The 18,220-nt window shown below is 38.8% G+C and overlaps 1 protein-coding gene and 1 pseudogene across 6 annotated transcripts in view; one reads left to right on the top strand and one right to left on the bottom strand.

Annotated features, from left to right (window-relative positions):
- OCLN (occludin) overlaps positions 1-18,220 on the top strand; it is a 47,538-nt gene extending 29,318 nt beyond the window's left edge. For all 6 annotated transcript variants that reach the window (XM_019728064.3, XM_074328857.2, XM_019728065.3 and 3 more), the window contains exons 5-9: positions 4,804-4,949; positions 10,819-11,034; positions 13,241-13,412; positions 15,784-15,825; positions 17,150-18,220. In XM_019728064.3, coding sequence (XP_019583623.1) covers positions 4,804-4,949; positions 10,819-11,034; positions 13,241-13,412; positions 15,784-15,825; positions 17,150-17,251 — 678 coding nt within the window. In that variant the 3' untranslated portion in view covers positions 17,252-18,220. The remainder of the gene's footprint in view (positions 1-4,803; positions 4,950-10,818; positions 11,035-13,240; positions 13,413-15,783; positions 15,826-17,149) is intronic.
- Positions 2,002-2,115, bottom strand: LOC141570841 (U6 spliceosomal RNA; annotated as a pseudogene).

Consider the following 18,220-nt stretch of genomic DNA (forward strand, 5'->3'; position numbering starts at 1 on the left):
TTAAGTTGGTTATTGCAACCTTTGCTTATGTTACATATATTTAAGGTGGAGCCAGGAGTGGATCTCATACAGATGCAAAATCTCTCCCAAGTCACAGGGCCAGCACTGGGCCGAAGTAAATAGAAACACTGAAACTGGTCTGCATAGTAAATGTACAGGAAGCAGAATCATTAAGTCCGGACGGAAAGGAAGTGGAGAAAGAAAAGCTTTCAAAAAGTCCCAAATTAAATTACACTTTTTAAATCAAATTATGCAGAGATTCAAATCTCTAAATAGAAGATTTAATGCCACCATTGACAATCCCCCTATCTCATCAATCAACACAGGAACTTTTCTTTCCTTCTCAGAGGTAGATAACTTTTTGTCAGATTTCTACACCAGTTGGATGCAGGTCTGTCCTGACTCTTTCTCCCTTGTATGACCTAAGAATGAAGACAGAACCAAGAGAAAAATGGGGAATGGCTTTCATCGCTCCATTTTGTACTAATTCCAAATGACATATGAAATTGTTTTCCCTAAACTTTGTTTTGGGGGGAAGAAGATTTTTTTTCCAAAGGGACCTGAAACATTGTTGACCTCTTTATTCCATCTCTGACCTACAGAAGTCAGGGAAGGTGGCTCAGAGGCAGCAGCAGCCACACACGATTGTGTACATGCATTTTGGTCCCAGATGAGGGAGTTACAATGATGACAGGTGTTTGGAGAAGAGCTGCTCTAAAGCCACCCTCTTTGTTCTCTTGTTGGCACCCCACAGGGATTTGGAATGTTTTCATTAACTCTCCAAGGAATGTTAGATGTTGTTACAAAGATTTTTTTCACAATTGACATAATCAGAACACTTGGGAGTATAATTTAATTTTGAATAAAATTTTATCCTCATAATAACCTCTTGTGAAGATCTTTTTGAAATTATTTCATTTGAATTTATTTCATTTTGACATTTTGGAAACATGTTTCTTGATTGGAATATGAATCTGAGTAAAACTTCTCCTGTGTCTTCCTTAAACAAGGTCTGTGTGAGTGCTTGTCCTTTTTGAATTTAGTCTCGAGTGAGTCGGAGTCTTTCTTTGGTTGCTTCGATGTCCTTCTCCTGGACATGTGTCTTTCCCTCCACCGTCTTATCTTTCCCTTTAATAGTATAGATGTGGAGTGTAGACTAGGAATTCCTAGAGCAGATTGCAGATAAGAGGAGCAGGTTGGGTGGGCCCTGCTGCATGGATTCCTGCTGCTACAGCGCCCTTCCCTCTTGGGTCTCCTCCCCACAGGACGGCCCGGGGGTGTGAGCGCTGGCACAGCCACCCAGGCTCCTCTCTGCTTCAGGACAATTCCAGCATTTGGATCTGGAATGAGTGACTCTTAAACTTTTCTTTCCCCACAGTATTTAGTGGAAGACATATCTTTCTTAATTTGTGTTTTCACTTCTTCCCCTAGTTTCTTAGAGCTGTTCTCAAGTTACTTGAAGAAAATTGTTCACCATTTACTGTTTAGAATTAAGCCTGGTTTTTCTCAGGTTCTAAATCTTTAAACAAGTTTTATTTATTATTATATATTATGTTATATTACATTATATTATATTATGTTATATTATATTATGTTATATTATATGTTATAAAATGGTGGAGGTTTTGTTTGTATGTTTTTAAAAGAACTTTAACTACATCATTGAGTTCTGTGGGTGGCTGGGGATCCTGTCAATAATAACAGTAAAGCTCAGCAATCCCTTTTCTCATAATAGAAAGCCCAGGTCGAGGACTCCTTGTATGAATTACTAGTATCTGGTCACTCCACTGGGGCTTCCCCCATTCTTCCACTCTTTTCCAAAGCAGCAGGTTTATCCTCATTTTGCATTGGTGCCATGAGAAAAAGTAATATTTCAGCTTTTTTCGGGAAAAGTGAAACATAAAAATATGTTTTGCCTCTGCCTCTAGACTCTTAAACTCCTCTTAAGGACATAGGCTGCTGCTTATTCATCTTTGAGTCTGTCTGGGGATTTTTTTTTTTAACAAATGTGAAACCATCACAAATGTGCACATCATTCTTTTGCAAGGGTCATGCTAATAATTAATCTTCCCTGTATTGTCCCACTTTTAGTATATGTTCTGCCAAAGCAAGCACTGCCTTGGAATTTTTTGTGTGTATGAAAAAAAGCTTAAGTAACAAAAGACGTGTGCTGGTGGGTGAAGTCAGTGCACAGGCTCGGCCAGTCCTGCTGACGCTAAGAGATAAAGGTCGGCTCAGAGCAGCTCATTTGATAAGATGTTCAGATATACACAGTGTAGAAATAGAACCGTAATAAATGAGGTAACCTTTAGACAGCAAACTCTGGGTGACTTGTGCCAGGTACTGTGCTGGGCTGGGAGACCCAAAGAGGAAGGTAGGAGACGGCCCAGGGAAAGGTGGTGGATGGTATGGAGCAGAGAGTCTTTCCTTCAAGTGACGCCTCTATTCAAAACCCACATTTCCGTTTACTAGGTGTATGTCCTCAGGAAAGTTGTCTAATTCTCTGAGCCGTAGCTTCTTCATTTCTGAAAAGGGAGTCATAGTATTTACCTGTAAGGGTGTGCCTCCTAAATGATCTATTAGTTCAGTATTTGGCACATTGTAAGCAGGCCGACAGTGGTGGCTTTAAGAACAGTCCACTACTTACTGAAGTTAAGAGAGGTGGGAGCAAGTCATTATACTGTATGTAAACAATTGTCCCTCAGCCCGTGAGTGCTCTGGTGGGAGGTTTGTATGCACAGGTGCTTGGGGGAGATAGGCGGACACGTAGGTGCCTCACCCAGCAGGGACACGTGGGGAACACCTCCAGGACGTAGTGGCACTAATACTACTTGGCAGCGAGCCAAGACTTGAAGCCTAATTAAGGATTAGTTGGCAAAGAAAGGGGGAAGGACATTCCATTCCAGGTAGTAAGAAGTCTGTACAAGGACACACAGCACCTTTTTTGTAAGGTTTTAGTTTCTGGTTTGCCAGAGTCATAGGAAATCTACGCGCTTTGCAACCTCTGCTAAAGGTTGTTGGGAAAGGGAAAGAACCTGGAGAAGTATTAAGTGGTTTTTTAAAGAAAAGGACGTCTTTTTAAACTCGGATGAAGTCTCGAGCATAAGAATAGGTCTTGTGCTTGGCAGCGCATTTGTCTGTACTGCTGGTGACAGTGTCAAGTCCTAAGGAATTCAGTGGGAGCCACGCGTGGTGGGATCCCCTGTGGTGGGATCTAAGCACACTCCCTGGCAACCCACCCACTGGTTTCCCAGTTCCTGCCAATCTCTACTTTCAGGAGGAAATGACTCCATTCCTTTCTGACTCATGGGAATATTCAACAATCAAGAAGGCCTCTGTGTGTACTTACAGGGGTGGGTAAATAAATATCTTTGGTATGTGATACTGCAGAGATAGGAAAGGGAGCAGGACGTGTTATAATGCTATGCTTAACGGAAAACAAGATGTCAAGTGTGTGCGTTGCAGGGAAATACACTGTGTTGATGCTGAACCTAATTGCAAGGATTCATAATAGCAGAATCATCCAATTAAATGTCTGCTGTCACATTTAAATACTTATAAACATTCTTTGTTTAGATCCAATGGCTTCAATTCCAGAATCCAGCATCTTCTGAGATGTTACTATGTTCACAAAGGCAGTGTGCTAAAGGAGATACCTTGTCACCTCACTTAATTGTTAAAAGCTTTATAAAGTAGGTAGCTGCCCCGTTTCTTACAGAGGAGCAGACTGAGGCTGTCTGGACTTCACAGTTGGCAGATCTGGTGTAAGCCCAGGTGATCTGCTGCCATTGTTCTCATCACCAAGCTACACCAGTCGTCCCACCTCCCTATTTTTGAAACGTTGCTCTTTTTCACAGAAATAATTTGTGGAGTTATTTTTAATCCCTGCCTCCTTCCTCTCCCCCCCTCCCCCTGCCTCCCACACACTTTATTCCTTTCAAACAACTTAATGAGTTATCTGGGTTTAGTAATTTTTTTTTTTTAATCAGTTGCAGAGTAACATGTGATAATGTAAAGATTTTTAGGTAAAATTTAGAGTGAACTCTACTTCATGAACTCAATGTCGGGAATCTAATTGACTGTGTTTATTGTATTTGAATTTTTCTCCCAAAGGTTCTGTGGGGAGCCTTCCATGTTAGCAAAGCATAATCTCTAATACATATTCCTCTTTAGGACGGATTCTTACATGTCAGAAGGGAAGAGGGAAAGCAGAGAGGCAGGCAATGATGTGATTGTACTCCACAGGCTACTAAATAATAGAGCCATAGGGAATGTATGTTAAGGGAGAATTTACAAATCTCACTAAAGAACTGTGGCAGAATCAGTTTGAGCTTCTTCTGTGGTTTTAACATTCCATATTTAGGGTGACTGTCCTCTGTCCCTTGTCCTAGCTAAGTGGTATTTCAGGTGTGGTGCTCAGACAGCATTACTAAAATTCTCACCCTAGCACAGACCTAGCCTAGATAAAATGAGATTAGTCTTCCTGATAGCGAGAGGAGCAATTACCATGGATACTTATTCCACCTAATCAAATTCGAAAGAGAATTAGGTAATTGTGAGTTTTTTTTCTTCTTTGTAATTCTTTCTGGACTTGTTAAACTAACAGTAACACCCTTTATATGTTTGTAAAAATACTGATTGGCTGTTAACAGTAATAATAACAAGGCAGTCATTACAGGTTAATAGTAGTTCATGAACTCAATAAATATTAGATCCCTTTATATGTGATATTTTTCTTCCATTTCTTCCCCTTTTAAATTACAGGCTAAATAATACTTGTGTCTCTTGGGGCTGTTTCTTTAGGTTAAAAACGTTTCTGCTGGCACACAAGACATGCCTCCTCCGCCTTCTGACTATGTGGAGAGAGTGTATAGTCCCACGGCCTACTCTTCCAACGGTAAAGTGAATGACAAGCGGATGTATCCAGAGTTGTCCTATAAATCAACACCGTAAGTAGCACCTTCTTATAGAATGAGTCTAAAGAATGAGTATTTGCCGTGTTTATAAATTAGTTGCTGTTTTGTGCTGTTCGCCTTAAAAAATTTCCAAGAGTTTGCATAAAGTCTGGAGACTGATCTTTGCATTGTAGGGGGATGCCTAGGGTCCCTTGGAAGATAAGGAAGGGGGCTGTGAGTTGGTGGGGTGCTCTTCCCCTTTTAAGCTGAAAATGCGTTTCTCATGATTTAACAGATGAAGGGTAAGTTAGGTTCTTTCACTCTAGACATGTGGATCTCTTTCCTACTTCTGGTTTTCGGTATAGATAGGTGCAGATGAAAGGATTGATAGCATATCTAAGTGCATTTCTCAATAATCTCTCCTTTTGCCTATAATTATTAGATCTCATTAATAGTGTTGACTAAGCACAAAGAGTTGGGAGGCTTTGGTGAGAAACACTAGGTTGGTGCAAAAAGTAATTGCAGTTTAAAAGGTTAAAAATAATTGCAAAAACCACAATTACTTTTGCACCAACCTAATAAATGATGAAAATTTACTCAAGGGTCTTAGAGTTTGTAAACTGGAAATACTAGGCAGAAACCTAGAAATGTTCCAAAAGGGAAAGAAAAATTAAGAGTTTTTATAGTAAAAGTCACATCCTTGAGAATAATTAGTCCTGCCCTCGAATTAGTCCAGAACAATTACCGGTCTCAGTCAGATGTCAGGAGGTCTGGTCGTGTCCCGAGTCTTTGGGGGGTAGTCAGAGGGTTATCTACATGTTTGGTGTATGTCTGGAAATTGAAGCACCGCCAACTGGTATAGTATTATTGCGGTAGTGACCCAGGACTGGAAAGTTCAAAAGTTTAAGTTCCTAGGGTAGTTAAGACAAGAAAAATAATCATTTCTTCATGCCTCAACCTTCATGATGTTAAATAATTTAGCAGCTTTGTTAAAATGACTCCATTTTGTATTTTCCCCATCGTCACTCTTTCCTCACTAGAAAGAGGAGATTGCTTGTTGATCACTCCCTGTGTACATACATTTGTATTGAACTAGTAGACTTCATTTGAATTCAGGAATTCTGAGGTCTCCTTTGCTGTGCTAGATCCTTCATATTGCTGATAAAGCCTATAGATTCGTTTCACATGTAGTAAAAACCTCAGAGTGAGTTTCTGTCCTAGAGGACGAGCCATTATGGTTATTGGAATGGTGTCCCTGTTGTGTTTTCAGTTTACCCTAAAGCCTAGTTCTAATTCAACTGAATGACTAGTGAGGGAAGTATGTTGGAGGTGTTGGACGTAAGGACGGGGATGTACTTTTCGCCTAAGCATGATAAATTAGTGTTGCTATGTATAATTCTACAACTCCAAATTTCTTTATAGACCACACAAAAGAAACCTTCCCTTCAGCTAGTTTCATTGTTCTTAGTTAAAGGTATATCTGCTGGACAACTTTTTGTTCCTTCAAAGTTTTGTCTCCAACCCCTCAACTGTCATTTAGTGGCTGAGGTATATAGAGATCCACAGTGAGTGCACAGTGGGTGCCTGGAACCCCATAAGATGACACCCGCAGCTGAGTCAATTGGGAAAGCAGTTTGAAGACAATAGGTTTTATTATTACCCTGGAATGGAATTTGGAAACAGATTGGCAGTCTTACCCTCCATTTATTTTGCTTTGGTCTTCAGAATTGACCTTGCCATTCAGTTCAGTTGTGAATGATTTGGAGGAAGAGCATTTTCTCTATTTTCCTCCTTCTCTTTGGATTTTGACAAAAACCACAGCACTTGAGGCTATTAAGGGCAAAGGTACACAGGAGAGATGCCGTCCTTGGGAAAGTGTCAAGCTGCGATTTACAGGACTTGCACGTATGCAAAATAAATATCTATAATGCACCTTGTGACCAGCTACGCCTCTGAATCAATTCTGAGATCTGTATGGTTACACAGCATTCCCACATGCTGTCCCTTTTCATAAAAGCCAAGATATTTTCACAAATTTATGTGGAACAATTTAAAAATCTTACTTATTCTTGAGCAAGCCAATACATTCATAATGTAAAATTAAAAGGGACAGAAGGGTACCTTATGTCCCCAAGTACTAGTTCCTCTCCCAGAGGCAGCTAGTGTTACCACTTTCTTTTACATCCTTCCGGAGGTTATTTTTTTTAAATATGCTGGCCAAATGTGTATATTGGTTATTTTTTTCTTTAAAAAAATACTGGCATATTAAATGTATTGTTAGCAGTATATCTTGGAGATTGTTCCTATTGCTGTACAAAGAGTTGACTGATCTGTTTTATAGCTGCATAATATTCCATCAGTAATTTATTAATCTCATATTGATGCACAGTTTTTCCCAATGTTTTATAATTACAACCACTGCAGGGAAAATAAACTTGCATATTTATCACTTTGCATATATGTGAATATATCTGGAGGAAACATTAAAAGTAGAATTGCTGGGCTAAAGAAAATTGATTATTTCACTTTGATAGATGTGGTCAAACTATACTCCATAATGTTTGTACCAGTTCACACTCCCAGCCTGCACCCCAGAACTTTTTCGAAGGTCTTGAAAATGTAAGTGTGATGCTTAATTTTAGAACCCAGAAGGGGAGGAGGGGGTGCTGAGGGATTCAAATGTGACAGTATCTCCCACAGCACCTGACGTGTGCGGTAGTGATGGAAGGAACTTGCAGCCTCTGGGGAGTAATAGACATTGTCAGGTGCTGTGCAGGATTCCCAACGAGGCAGCCTGTCGTTCCTCAGGCTTCTTGGAGGGTCCATAACCCAGCACCTCTCCTCCTTGCTATTGTAATAGACAGAGAAGGAATTAGAATGGGAACATTGTGTCTGAGGTCCATGTTGAGGACAAGGTACCTCAATACTAAGATTCCCCCCCCTCCTCCCCAAGGCGTAACTTACATTCAGTAAAGAGCACTCATCTTGACTGACAGCCTGATGAGTTTTCACACGTGTGAACACTGAAGTAACCTGCACCACATCGAGAGAGACATTTCAAGCACTCCAAAAGGTCCTCTTGTGCCCTTTCGTCATCGCTACCCCTCCCACCCCACCACCATTATTTCGATGCCTATCACCCTTTATTAGTTTAGCTTGTTATTAGAGTTCTTATAAAATGGAATCATATGGTAATTACTCTCGTGTCTGGCTCCTTTTGCTCATCATTCTGTCCTATACCTTAGAATTTCAAGGCAGGTAGAATTAACCCTGGATTAGAAGACAGCAGAATTTAGCTGAAGATGGTTGCTTCTTTACCCTTTAAGCGAATTTGGGAGAGCCCTCTTAGGTATGCTCCTTACTATCCTGTCTACACCCAGGGTGAATTAACCTTAATAAATCAAGGAAGTTGAGCATTGACACTGCAGAGATCTTTCAAGGCAGGATGATATCTTTGAATGTCAAATGAGACCATTGCTTGGTTGTAGCAGATAAGCTGGCAGGGTAATCTGTTAGGACTTTTGTGCAAGTTGTAGAAATTCACTGGTTCACATAGGGCCCAGGGGGTGGGTCGAGCTTCAGGCATAGCGTGATCCAAGGACTCAGAGGATATCAGGGCTCTTGTGGCTATGTTTTCTTTATTCTCGTCGTAACAGGGTGAGCACCCACATGTCCCAAGCTACACTCATCTTCCAGTCCAGGATTCAGAAAATGGAATTTCCCTTCCCAAAGGTTATATATCAAACCTTGGCCTATGTTAGGTCACTGTCATCCTCGGGGCCAGGAAGATGGAGTTGTCTGATTGGCAAGGCTTAGTTATTTCCCCCAGTAACTGTGGCAGTTCTAGAATAGCACATGTGTAATGGACATCATTCTGACAGTCATTCTGATCAGTCAACACTGATGTTGATCGGATGTTGTTTCTCTTCCTTCACTGATAACTGGCTGTCATCAGGAAGGACGATGCTTGTGACTGTGTTTTCAATTCAGTCATTACCTTGAACACCTGCCATGTACACATTCCTTGTCCAGGTACCCTGGGAATACAAAGTCCATGGATGTCATGGATGTTGCAAACTAACAAGGGCAGAAGGTGTACAGTAACTCTACAGAGAGTTGGGGCAAAATAAGGCAGCAAAGGCATGTGAAGGTGTGTGTGTTAGAATAAAACAAATGAATAAAAAAGAAGGAATCCAAAAGCTACAAGAGGATGAAATTCCAGACCTGGGAGACTAGGTCGGATACTGAGGAAAGTAGACGGCTGGCTACCTCTTCTGGGTTGTACGGATTTTGATCTAATAGAATGTGTATCTAAAAAGTAGGTTCGAAGATTATTGAGAGTACACATGTTCCCTAGCTTTTATATTTATATGTACTTTTCTTGCTAAGCATTTTGTTTTTAGCTTTTATGCTATATCAAGTGTATTACTGTTTAGTGTTTCAAAGGGCATAGGAAGAGGGGAGGTGGAAAACTTCCATGGTAAAGATTTATAATATCAATATATAATAAAAAATTATGAGAGGCAGCCTGCTTCAATGTTTTTTTTTCTTCTAATTTCTTTTACCCTTTAGCTTCCTCCCCCTCTGGTCTCTCCCCCCTCAAACAAACCCACTGCATTCTAAAGGTTTTTGTTTGTCGCCAAAGAGCAAGAAGCATTCATAGTACCTGGCAATTTTGGCAGAGTGTCTAGGAACTTGTTTAATTATTGACTCGCAGAGAAAGTCACATTTTCCCTCCTTTAGAAGTAGCATTTACATAGTGCACAAAGCTACGTTAACCTGAATAAATAAAGAAAGAAGAAATAATTACCACCACCACCAACTACACACACACTCTCTCGCAAAGCTTTAGGAATCCACAAGAAATTAAGTGTGATTAGAAATCTAAAACTGACAGCAGTTAGAATTGAGCAGTTCTAGTCACATAGAAGAGAAAGTAAATCTCATAAATAAAGCTCAAGATTACAGTTTTGGTGAGTTGAAAAGAGTAAGAAAAAAAATCTTCAGATGTCGTTAGTAGTTGATTTGAATAGCAGGACTGATGTTGGAAAGTCTCAGGTACTCTGTCTTCCTTTCCTTTCTCTTCTTGCCCTTCTCCAGCTCTGCTACAGAGGAAAGTTAATCGTTGCATTTCTGTTACTCAGAAGTAGTGTACAGTTGCCACAGCTCTTGGTATTTTATTCCGTGATAGGCTTCGTTTTTAAACTTGTGGCAGAAACATTATAAGCAGTTAAAAATCTGATGCAATATTGAATAATTACATTAGATAAATAAGTGTAATGGTAATCCTTCCATTCCGTTCATTCTGTGTGGCTTCAGGATTGATGGAGCAACTGAAAAAAATCTTAATGAACTCTTTCATCTATTACAATATAAAGCTTCTTAGTGTTTTGGATTTTAAATTTTTAGCTTTTTTAGTTTCTCGTGTTATTTTGAAAAGATAATTGCTCTATTGGAGTCTAAAATTAATATAACAAAGAGCTTGTCTCTGAGAGTCTGCTTCCAAAGGTAGTTATGTCCATGGAACGGGAAGAACCTGTAGAACAGTCATGACCATTATTTTCTTGACAGCCTTCGGTAGGGTGTGTCCCTGGCACAGGTCAGGTAAACACACCTTCCACACAGCCTGAACTTCCTAATGTGAAATCTTAGGTCCATTTTCCGTACTAGAAGGTTTGCTAATGGGCTCCCCTTCCATAGGACCCTTACAGCTACTTGTGTGTGTTAGAGGATCTGAGCTGCTGCTTTCCTGAATGCAGGAACTAGGGGTCTGCTCGGGGCTGAGCAAAGGGACTGCTGGAGCGCACACACCTCCATGTGGACGTCTCCCAGCTCCCTGCTGCTGCTCTTTGTGGTTACAGTGCCCTGGCAAAGGCTTGGCGTGTACCCCATGATCACTGAAAGACAATTCCTCTTTTATTAGGGTGCCTGAAGTGGTTCAGGAGCTTCCAGTGACTTCACCTGTGGATGAGTTCAGGCTGCCTCATTACAGCAGCAGTGGTAACTTGGAGACACCTTCAAAAAGGGCTCCCACAAAGCGAAGAGCGGGAAAGTCAAAGAGACCAGAGCAAGACCACTATGAAACAGACTACACGACGGGCGGCGAGTCCTGCGATGAACTGGAGGAGGACTGGATCAGGTACCGAGTCGCCCCTTTTGCTGGAACCACTTGCGTGTCTGATACTAGCGTGGGCCAACCAGGTTTTGGAGGTGTTGCCTCCTAAACTGGGGTGGAGGGTATCATTCCATTCTTTGCCAGTCAGGACTGAAGATGGATTTTTGTTCCTTTTTTTTGGTTAGTACTCTTGTAATAAAAATAGGTGTGGAAGGGATGTGTTTGGCTGTAACCATGTCTTAAAAATATTTTCAACGTCCCCTACAAGTTGGCTGATAAACCTCACCAGCGCTCTTACTTTTACCAATAGTCACCCAAGAAAGGTCTTTCAAAGAAATAAAATACAAACACAGAGGAACTTCATTTTACCTTATTTTAAAATTCCTAGACTGGTACTATGGCTTTCCTTTGGCATTTATTTTGAAGTTAAGCTTTCATGATGAGACCAGAGATTCTTTCAAAAGTTTAATCCAAAGGACTTTGGCAAACAGTTCCGTAAACAACTGAGTTAACAATTTAGTGTGCTTGCCAGGGTTGTGGTTAAGTTCCTTTGTGTGTGTGTCAGTGGTTTTGTTATAGTCCGACATCACCAGCTATACTCGAGTTTGATGTGTAGCCTTTTTATACCCAAGTATTCTGAGGAATGGCATGTAAATCAGAAACGTTTATAGTGCGAATAGTGATTAATCAAAACATTGCTTCTGGAGGTGTAGGACGGTGGGGTGGGGCATGTGTAGCTTGAAATCCCCTACTCATACATCGTATTCCTCTCTCCCTCCTAGAGTTGTTGGCCCAATTCAGCCATTTGTCTGTAAAATACATTTGCCTAACTTATATCATGGAAGATTTAAATGAAAACTCTGAACAATCCTGAATTCTTGTTTCACTTTTGAGCAAATCCTTTAATTCCTCCCTTTTGTAAAATGAGGATATTAGACTTAGATCTAAACTTTGAAATTCCGTATTGCTATGAAGTTCCTGAGTTCTGTGAAACAATTCAGAGTAATTCCTTAGTGGATTATGGGTGAATAGCATTCCCTTCATATGTAAAGGATAGCTTAGGTATATTGAGAGATAACAAGTGATACAGAGTTTCAGAGCTTTTTTCATGGTTGAATGCATTGCCAGATTATTTGTACACTGAGCATGCTTTTTTTTAAAAAAAAATAAATTTTATTGGGGAATATTGGGGAACAGTGTGCCTCTCCAGGGCCCATCAGCTCCAAGTCGTTGTCCTTCAATCTAGTTGTGGAGGGCTGAGCACAGCTCTAAGTCCAGTCACCGTTTTTCAGTCTTCAGTTGCAGGGGGCGCAGCCCACCATCCCATGAGGGAATTGAACTAGCAACCTTGTTGGGAGCTCACACTCTAACCGTCTGAGCCATCCAGCCACCCCAGAGTATGCATTTTTATACATATACATTTTAATATCTACTTTTATAATCAAAGGACTTAAAATAAGCTATTTCCATTTTGGAAAAACAAAACAAGACCAAAAAAAACACCATGACCCTCAAAACAGTCTGACGACTATAGGGGAGAGCAGAAAATAAGAAAATAGCCAGCTGTCAGTCTCCGATTGCAGTGATGACAACATACGAGTACTTTGTGTTCCAGAATTCCAGTTTTAAGACATTACATGTTGTGTATTCAGAATGAGTTCCTATGACTTGAACCTTAAATTTCATAAGAGATTTTTAACATTATTTCTAAAAATTATGGAGGAATGGTTTATTTGATGTATAAAGCATAATTCTTTTTTTTATTTTTAAGAAATATATATATATATACATACACATACACGTATATGTGTATATTTTAATTTTTTTGGGGGGAATATTGGATATTGGGGAACAGTGTGTTTCTCCAGGACCCATCAGCTCCAAGTTGTTGTCCTTCAATCTAGTTGTGGAGGGCGCAGTTCAGCTCCAAGTCCAGTCACCGTTTTCAATCTTTAGTTGCAGGGGGCGCAGCCCACCATCCTATGTGGGAATTGAACCGGCAACCATGTCGTTCAGTGCTCGTGCTCTAACCAGCTGAGCCATCCAGTCGCCCCAAGCATAATTTTTCTTAAAAGAACTTACTGCACCCCACCTTCCTCTCCCCATAAGCTACAAAAATAATAAGAGCATGTCATTCTCTACATCCCACCAGCTTTATTATTTTTGAGGAAGAAACACTGGGTTTTATGTCTCCTATGGATACTTAAGTAGTCATTTTCTCAATTTTTAGGGAATATCCACCTATCACTTCAGATCAACAAAGACAACTTTATAAGAGAAATTTTGACACTGGCCTGCAGGAATACAAGCTCTTACAAGCAGAACTTGATGAGGTCAATAAAGAACTCTCTCGTCTGGACAAAGAATTGGACGACTATAGAGAAGAAAGTGAAGAGTACATGGTAAATTAAAACCTGATAATTATATATTACACAAAATTTTATTCTGATCTATGGGGATACAATATCCTTTATACTAATGTTGATACAAATTTTGCTAGTAATTATCAAAATGATTTCATTGAAGAATAATTGAAATTGAGTCTTGGATAAAAGCCTTTCCAAATTGAAGAGTGTACTAATGTAGTTAAGAATTATAAGGCAAACTATGTACACATATCCCTTCCTATTTAAGAGGAAGTAGCTGTATTACTTTTTCTATTTATATACACAGTTCATTCTTTCTGTAAAAAATTCAAACAATCCAGAATTGCATGCAGAAAGATAAATTGCCTTAAAGTCCTCCACCTGGTTGTCACCAAAATATTAGTTGTTAAAATATCTTCTGTGTGCGCAAGGGCACCTAGACACACACAGTCTTCAATAAGGAATCATTTTATGTGTTTTACTTACATCTTTCCTTTTTTCACTCAAAAATAGTCATGGTCTGGTTTTTTTCCCTTGATCCTCTGACTGAAGTAGTGGTTGTCCGTGTAAAGTTACTCTTTCCTTTTTAATCCCCCTTCCTTACTCTTTGGAAGGAAGTCACTGTACATAGGTCACACTTAAGGAGTGGGGAATTGTACTCCAGATCTCTAAAGGTGGTGTACCGACACAAATTATTTGGAATTCTTCTGCGTGGTAAATGTGTCACTTCCTCTTTTTTATTCATTCATTCATATCAGTATAGACTTAGGGATATCTATATTATACTTTGGGCTATAATCCAATGCTACTTTATTTTGTTGCTAGAACTGTTATAGCTTTGACCATTGGGAACTCTTTCAGTTGCCTTCTTTGTCTTTTTGATGTACCTCCATCATTGGGGGTTTTTCTTTTTAAATGCTTTCTGGCACAGCTTATATCCTGATTTTCTACTCAACAGTTGCTTATGTTTATTGTTTCATGTAAATAATAAAGATTTACTTATGGAAAAAATAATATTTTTATGTGTTAAAGTTAGCCCCACAATTTTCTATTCTGGGGTTGTACCACAATTTACTTAAGAGTCTTTGTCTGTGACTAGACTTTAGGTATGTCTACTCCTTGATGCGCACACACCACCACCACCACCACCACCACCCCACCTCCCTACCTCCCCCACCCCCCCACCCCTAGTAGTACCAGTAATATGCTGGTGAACCTCTCCATCTTTGCACACTTGTCTGCTTATCTAGCTAGAACAAATTCCAGAATGTGAAATTGGAAATTGCTCAATCAGAGGTTATGTACATTTAAGTTTTTCTTGAAGAACTGCTCTAGAAAGATTATATCAACTGCATTCCTGCTAATGTTGCTCTAGAGGGCTCATTTGACCCATGTCTCACTAATATTTAGTGCCTGAAAAATTACTGCCTTCTGTCTTACATACTAGTAATTAAACTTTTAAAATCATATCACATATTTATTGGAATTTCATATTCATTTTATGAACTACCCTTTGCCATTTTTAATTGGGTGATCTGGTTTTTCAGTTTTGAAGAATTTGCTTCTTACATAGTTTGATTTAACTATTGTTTTCTTTTATGGCTTTTGTATGGTGTTGTCATAAGCCTTTCTCAATTCAGTGAACTTTTATTGATCGTTAATGTGCCTTGATGATATGGCAGTGCTGAAGTTAGAAAGATAAATAAAATCCGGTGTAGCCCTCAAAAAGCTCATATTCTAAGAGAGAAACTGACATCTAAACAACTTAGACAATGTGACTAATGCTGTATTCACATTATGTGTAGAAAGTACTGTAATTGCTCAGAGAAGGGATAAGATCTGCTGAAGGCCTGAAGAGTTGAGGAGAGACTTAACTGAGAAGTAACCATTACAGTCTCTCCAGACAAAATGGGGGAGGGGTAACATGTGTATAGCCATAAGGAGACCATGACAGAAGTCTGGAAGCATTAATGTGCTTAATTTTTTTTTAAGGACTTGCACGTGATGGATGCTAAGACTGGATAGGTGAGAAAGTAGATTAGTAGAGGAGTTAATGGGGAGCTCTGACCGATTTTAGAATGGAATAGAACCTGATCAGAGCTGTGCTTCACAAAAAGATCTCTGGTATCAGCATGGCACTTGGACTAGCATGGGGAGAAATGAGAGGCAGTAGAGCAAATAGTTACCTGCCTATGTGAATGGAACCTAAGAAATAGGTCATCAGTTTCTTTTCACTGGATTCCTTCAGGCCTCCTGTTGACCATAATAGTTTTAAGAGCTTTAAGACTTTGTTATTTTAATTTCCAGTAATTTTGGCAGTCTTAGCTTCAAAGTGTAGCATCAATAGTGTTATTTTTGCAAGAGAAAGTGCCCCATTAAACAAATTTCCCTGTGTTTCTCTTAATAGGCTGCTGCAGATGAATACAATAGACTGAAGCAAGTTAAAGGAGTAAGTATCCTAGATTGTAAGATTCTTTTAGGAGGAACTTTTCTATTACGTATTTTCCTTTAACCTTTAGTGACTATGAATATCTTGTTATGTATGCACTGACGATAGACAAAAGGCCCAATAATTGCAAGATAAACTAGAACTACGTAAGAAGTTGGAACGTTAATTTCAGTTGTTTGCAGCAACAACCAATACTGATTTTTTAAAAACTTTTTAAAGGTTGAAATATACATATAGAAAGGTGTACAAATCCTAAGTGTATAGCTTGGTAAATTTTCACAAAGTAACCATATATCTTTTTACCGGCACCCAAATCAAGAAATAGATTTCCTTGTACCCCTGACAGTGCTCTCTTGTACTCTTTTCCAGTTTTTACACTCTCTCCAGAGGTAACCACCATCCTAACTTCTAACATCATAGATTAATTTTGCGTATTTTGAACTTTATATAAATGGAATCATATACAAGTATATGATTTCTTTTGCTCAGTACTTTGTGAGATCCATTCATATTTTGGCATGTGGCTGTGGTTCATTTATTTTTTATTTATTTTGTGAATAAAACACAACTTATTATACTATTGCTAATGAGCATTTATTTGGGTTTTTTCCAAGTTAGGGTTTTTACAAATAATGCAGCTTCAAACATTTTTGTAAGTGTCTGTGCACGTGTGCACACGTTTGTCAGGCGTATACTTAGGAGTGAAATTGCAGGGTCGTTGGGTAAATATAATCCAGCCTTGACTAGGTACTGTCAAACAGCTTCTCTGGTGTGTGCCAGCTTAGATTTCTACCGAGCATTGTAGATTCCTATTGGTCCATATCCTTAACCAACACTTGCTGTTATAGTCTTTCTTGACTTAAAACATGTTTTGTTTTTAAAATATTTTGTATTAAGTTTTTTAAAAATTACAGAACATCTTTTTAAATACAAGACTTTAAATGAGTATAAAGTTTCCTGTCTCATTCCACATTTACCCAGTTCCCCTTTCCCAAGTTAACTGATACCATCAGTTTGTTGTTTTACTGATTCTTTTCAGATGATGTGTTAGTAAAAAGGTCAATAAGTTTTTTGGGTCACTTTACAGATTATTAGAAAGTAGTGTATACTTTGTGAAACTCAGTTTCAAAGATATAATTGAGCAGAGAATCATCTGCCTATTTGGTTTGAGATACTGCCTTATCTATGTTACTTCATTTAACACTCCCAACAACGCTGTGATTTCTGTTCCACTTTTTTTCATTCACCTCTGCCTTCCTAGCAGCTAACACATAGCTTGTCTTTATTTTGTTAAATTTACTTGGTTCCTTTTTTTTCTTTTTAGTCGGCAGATTACAAAAGTAAGAGGAATTATTGCAAGCAGTTGAAGAGTAAATTGTCACACATTAAGAAGATGGTTGGAGATTATGATAAACGGAAAACATAGAAGGCAGATTCCACATTGTTTGAGAGATTAAGACGTATCTGACGTCTCTGCAATGTTGTCAGAAGGCAAAATGACTTTCGACTCTAACCCAGGAGCCAGACCTTTGTGATCATTACAAAGTTTTGGTAGCTTTAATATCATCAGTTTATTATCATCAGTATTGAAGCATTTTATAAATAGCTTTTGGTAATCAACTGGGCTGAACACTCCAATTAAGGATTTTATGCTTTAAACACCGGTTCTTGTTTTAAGAACTAAGGATTGTTTGGGGTTTTTTAGCCTTTAAGGAAGGTCCATGAATGGATTGTGCTGTGAACTTTCACACCCGAGGCAGTCATATCTTAATGCTTCATTAGTTCGAATAGGTGATCTTGTTTATTAATCCTCTCAGAATTCTCCCTTCAGGTAACCCTTACTCATAATCATACCCTTTCTGATAAGGAATCTGGGTCCCAAGGAAACTGGGTCCTGCAATGACGTGAAACTGCTTGTTTCCTAGCTTGCAGTTTTGGTTAAGTCTGTTTTATGACTCCATTAATAAAATTCTTGGCCTTTTCATATCTTAGCTACTAAGGATGTCACTTTCTACCAAACTCCCTATTAATTTTTTTTCTGTGTATAAATGGTTAAAGAACTTTTTGTTGTTTTATGTTATCTTGGTAATAAAGATCATGTAAAAGTAACAAATTGAAATTTAAAGATTGTAAATATATATTTACTTTTTTAAAATCAAAATTTAAACCTATTGGTTAGAATTTTATTGTGTATTTTAAAATACTTTTTAATCTTTTATGGTTTACGTGTCCTTTTTTTTAACCAACTAGGCCTTTTCATTATATCAGAGCATCCAATTACAGTTATAATTTAATTGTGACTTGAAATGTATCTTACAAGAGTTCAAGTTCTGTACATACTTTATAAGGTATTAAACCAGTTGTTTTCTTTCTATAATATACCTGTTTGATGTCA

Source organism: Rhinolophus sinicus, chromosome 3 (genome assembly GCF_057876585.1).
Source record: "Rhinolophus sinicus isolate RSI-liver-muscle chromosome 3, RSI-T2T, whole genome shotgun sequence".
Lineage (NCBI taxonomy): Eukaryota > Metazoa > Chordata > Mammalia > Chiroptera > Rhinolophidae > Rhinolophus > Rhinolophus sinicus.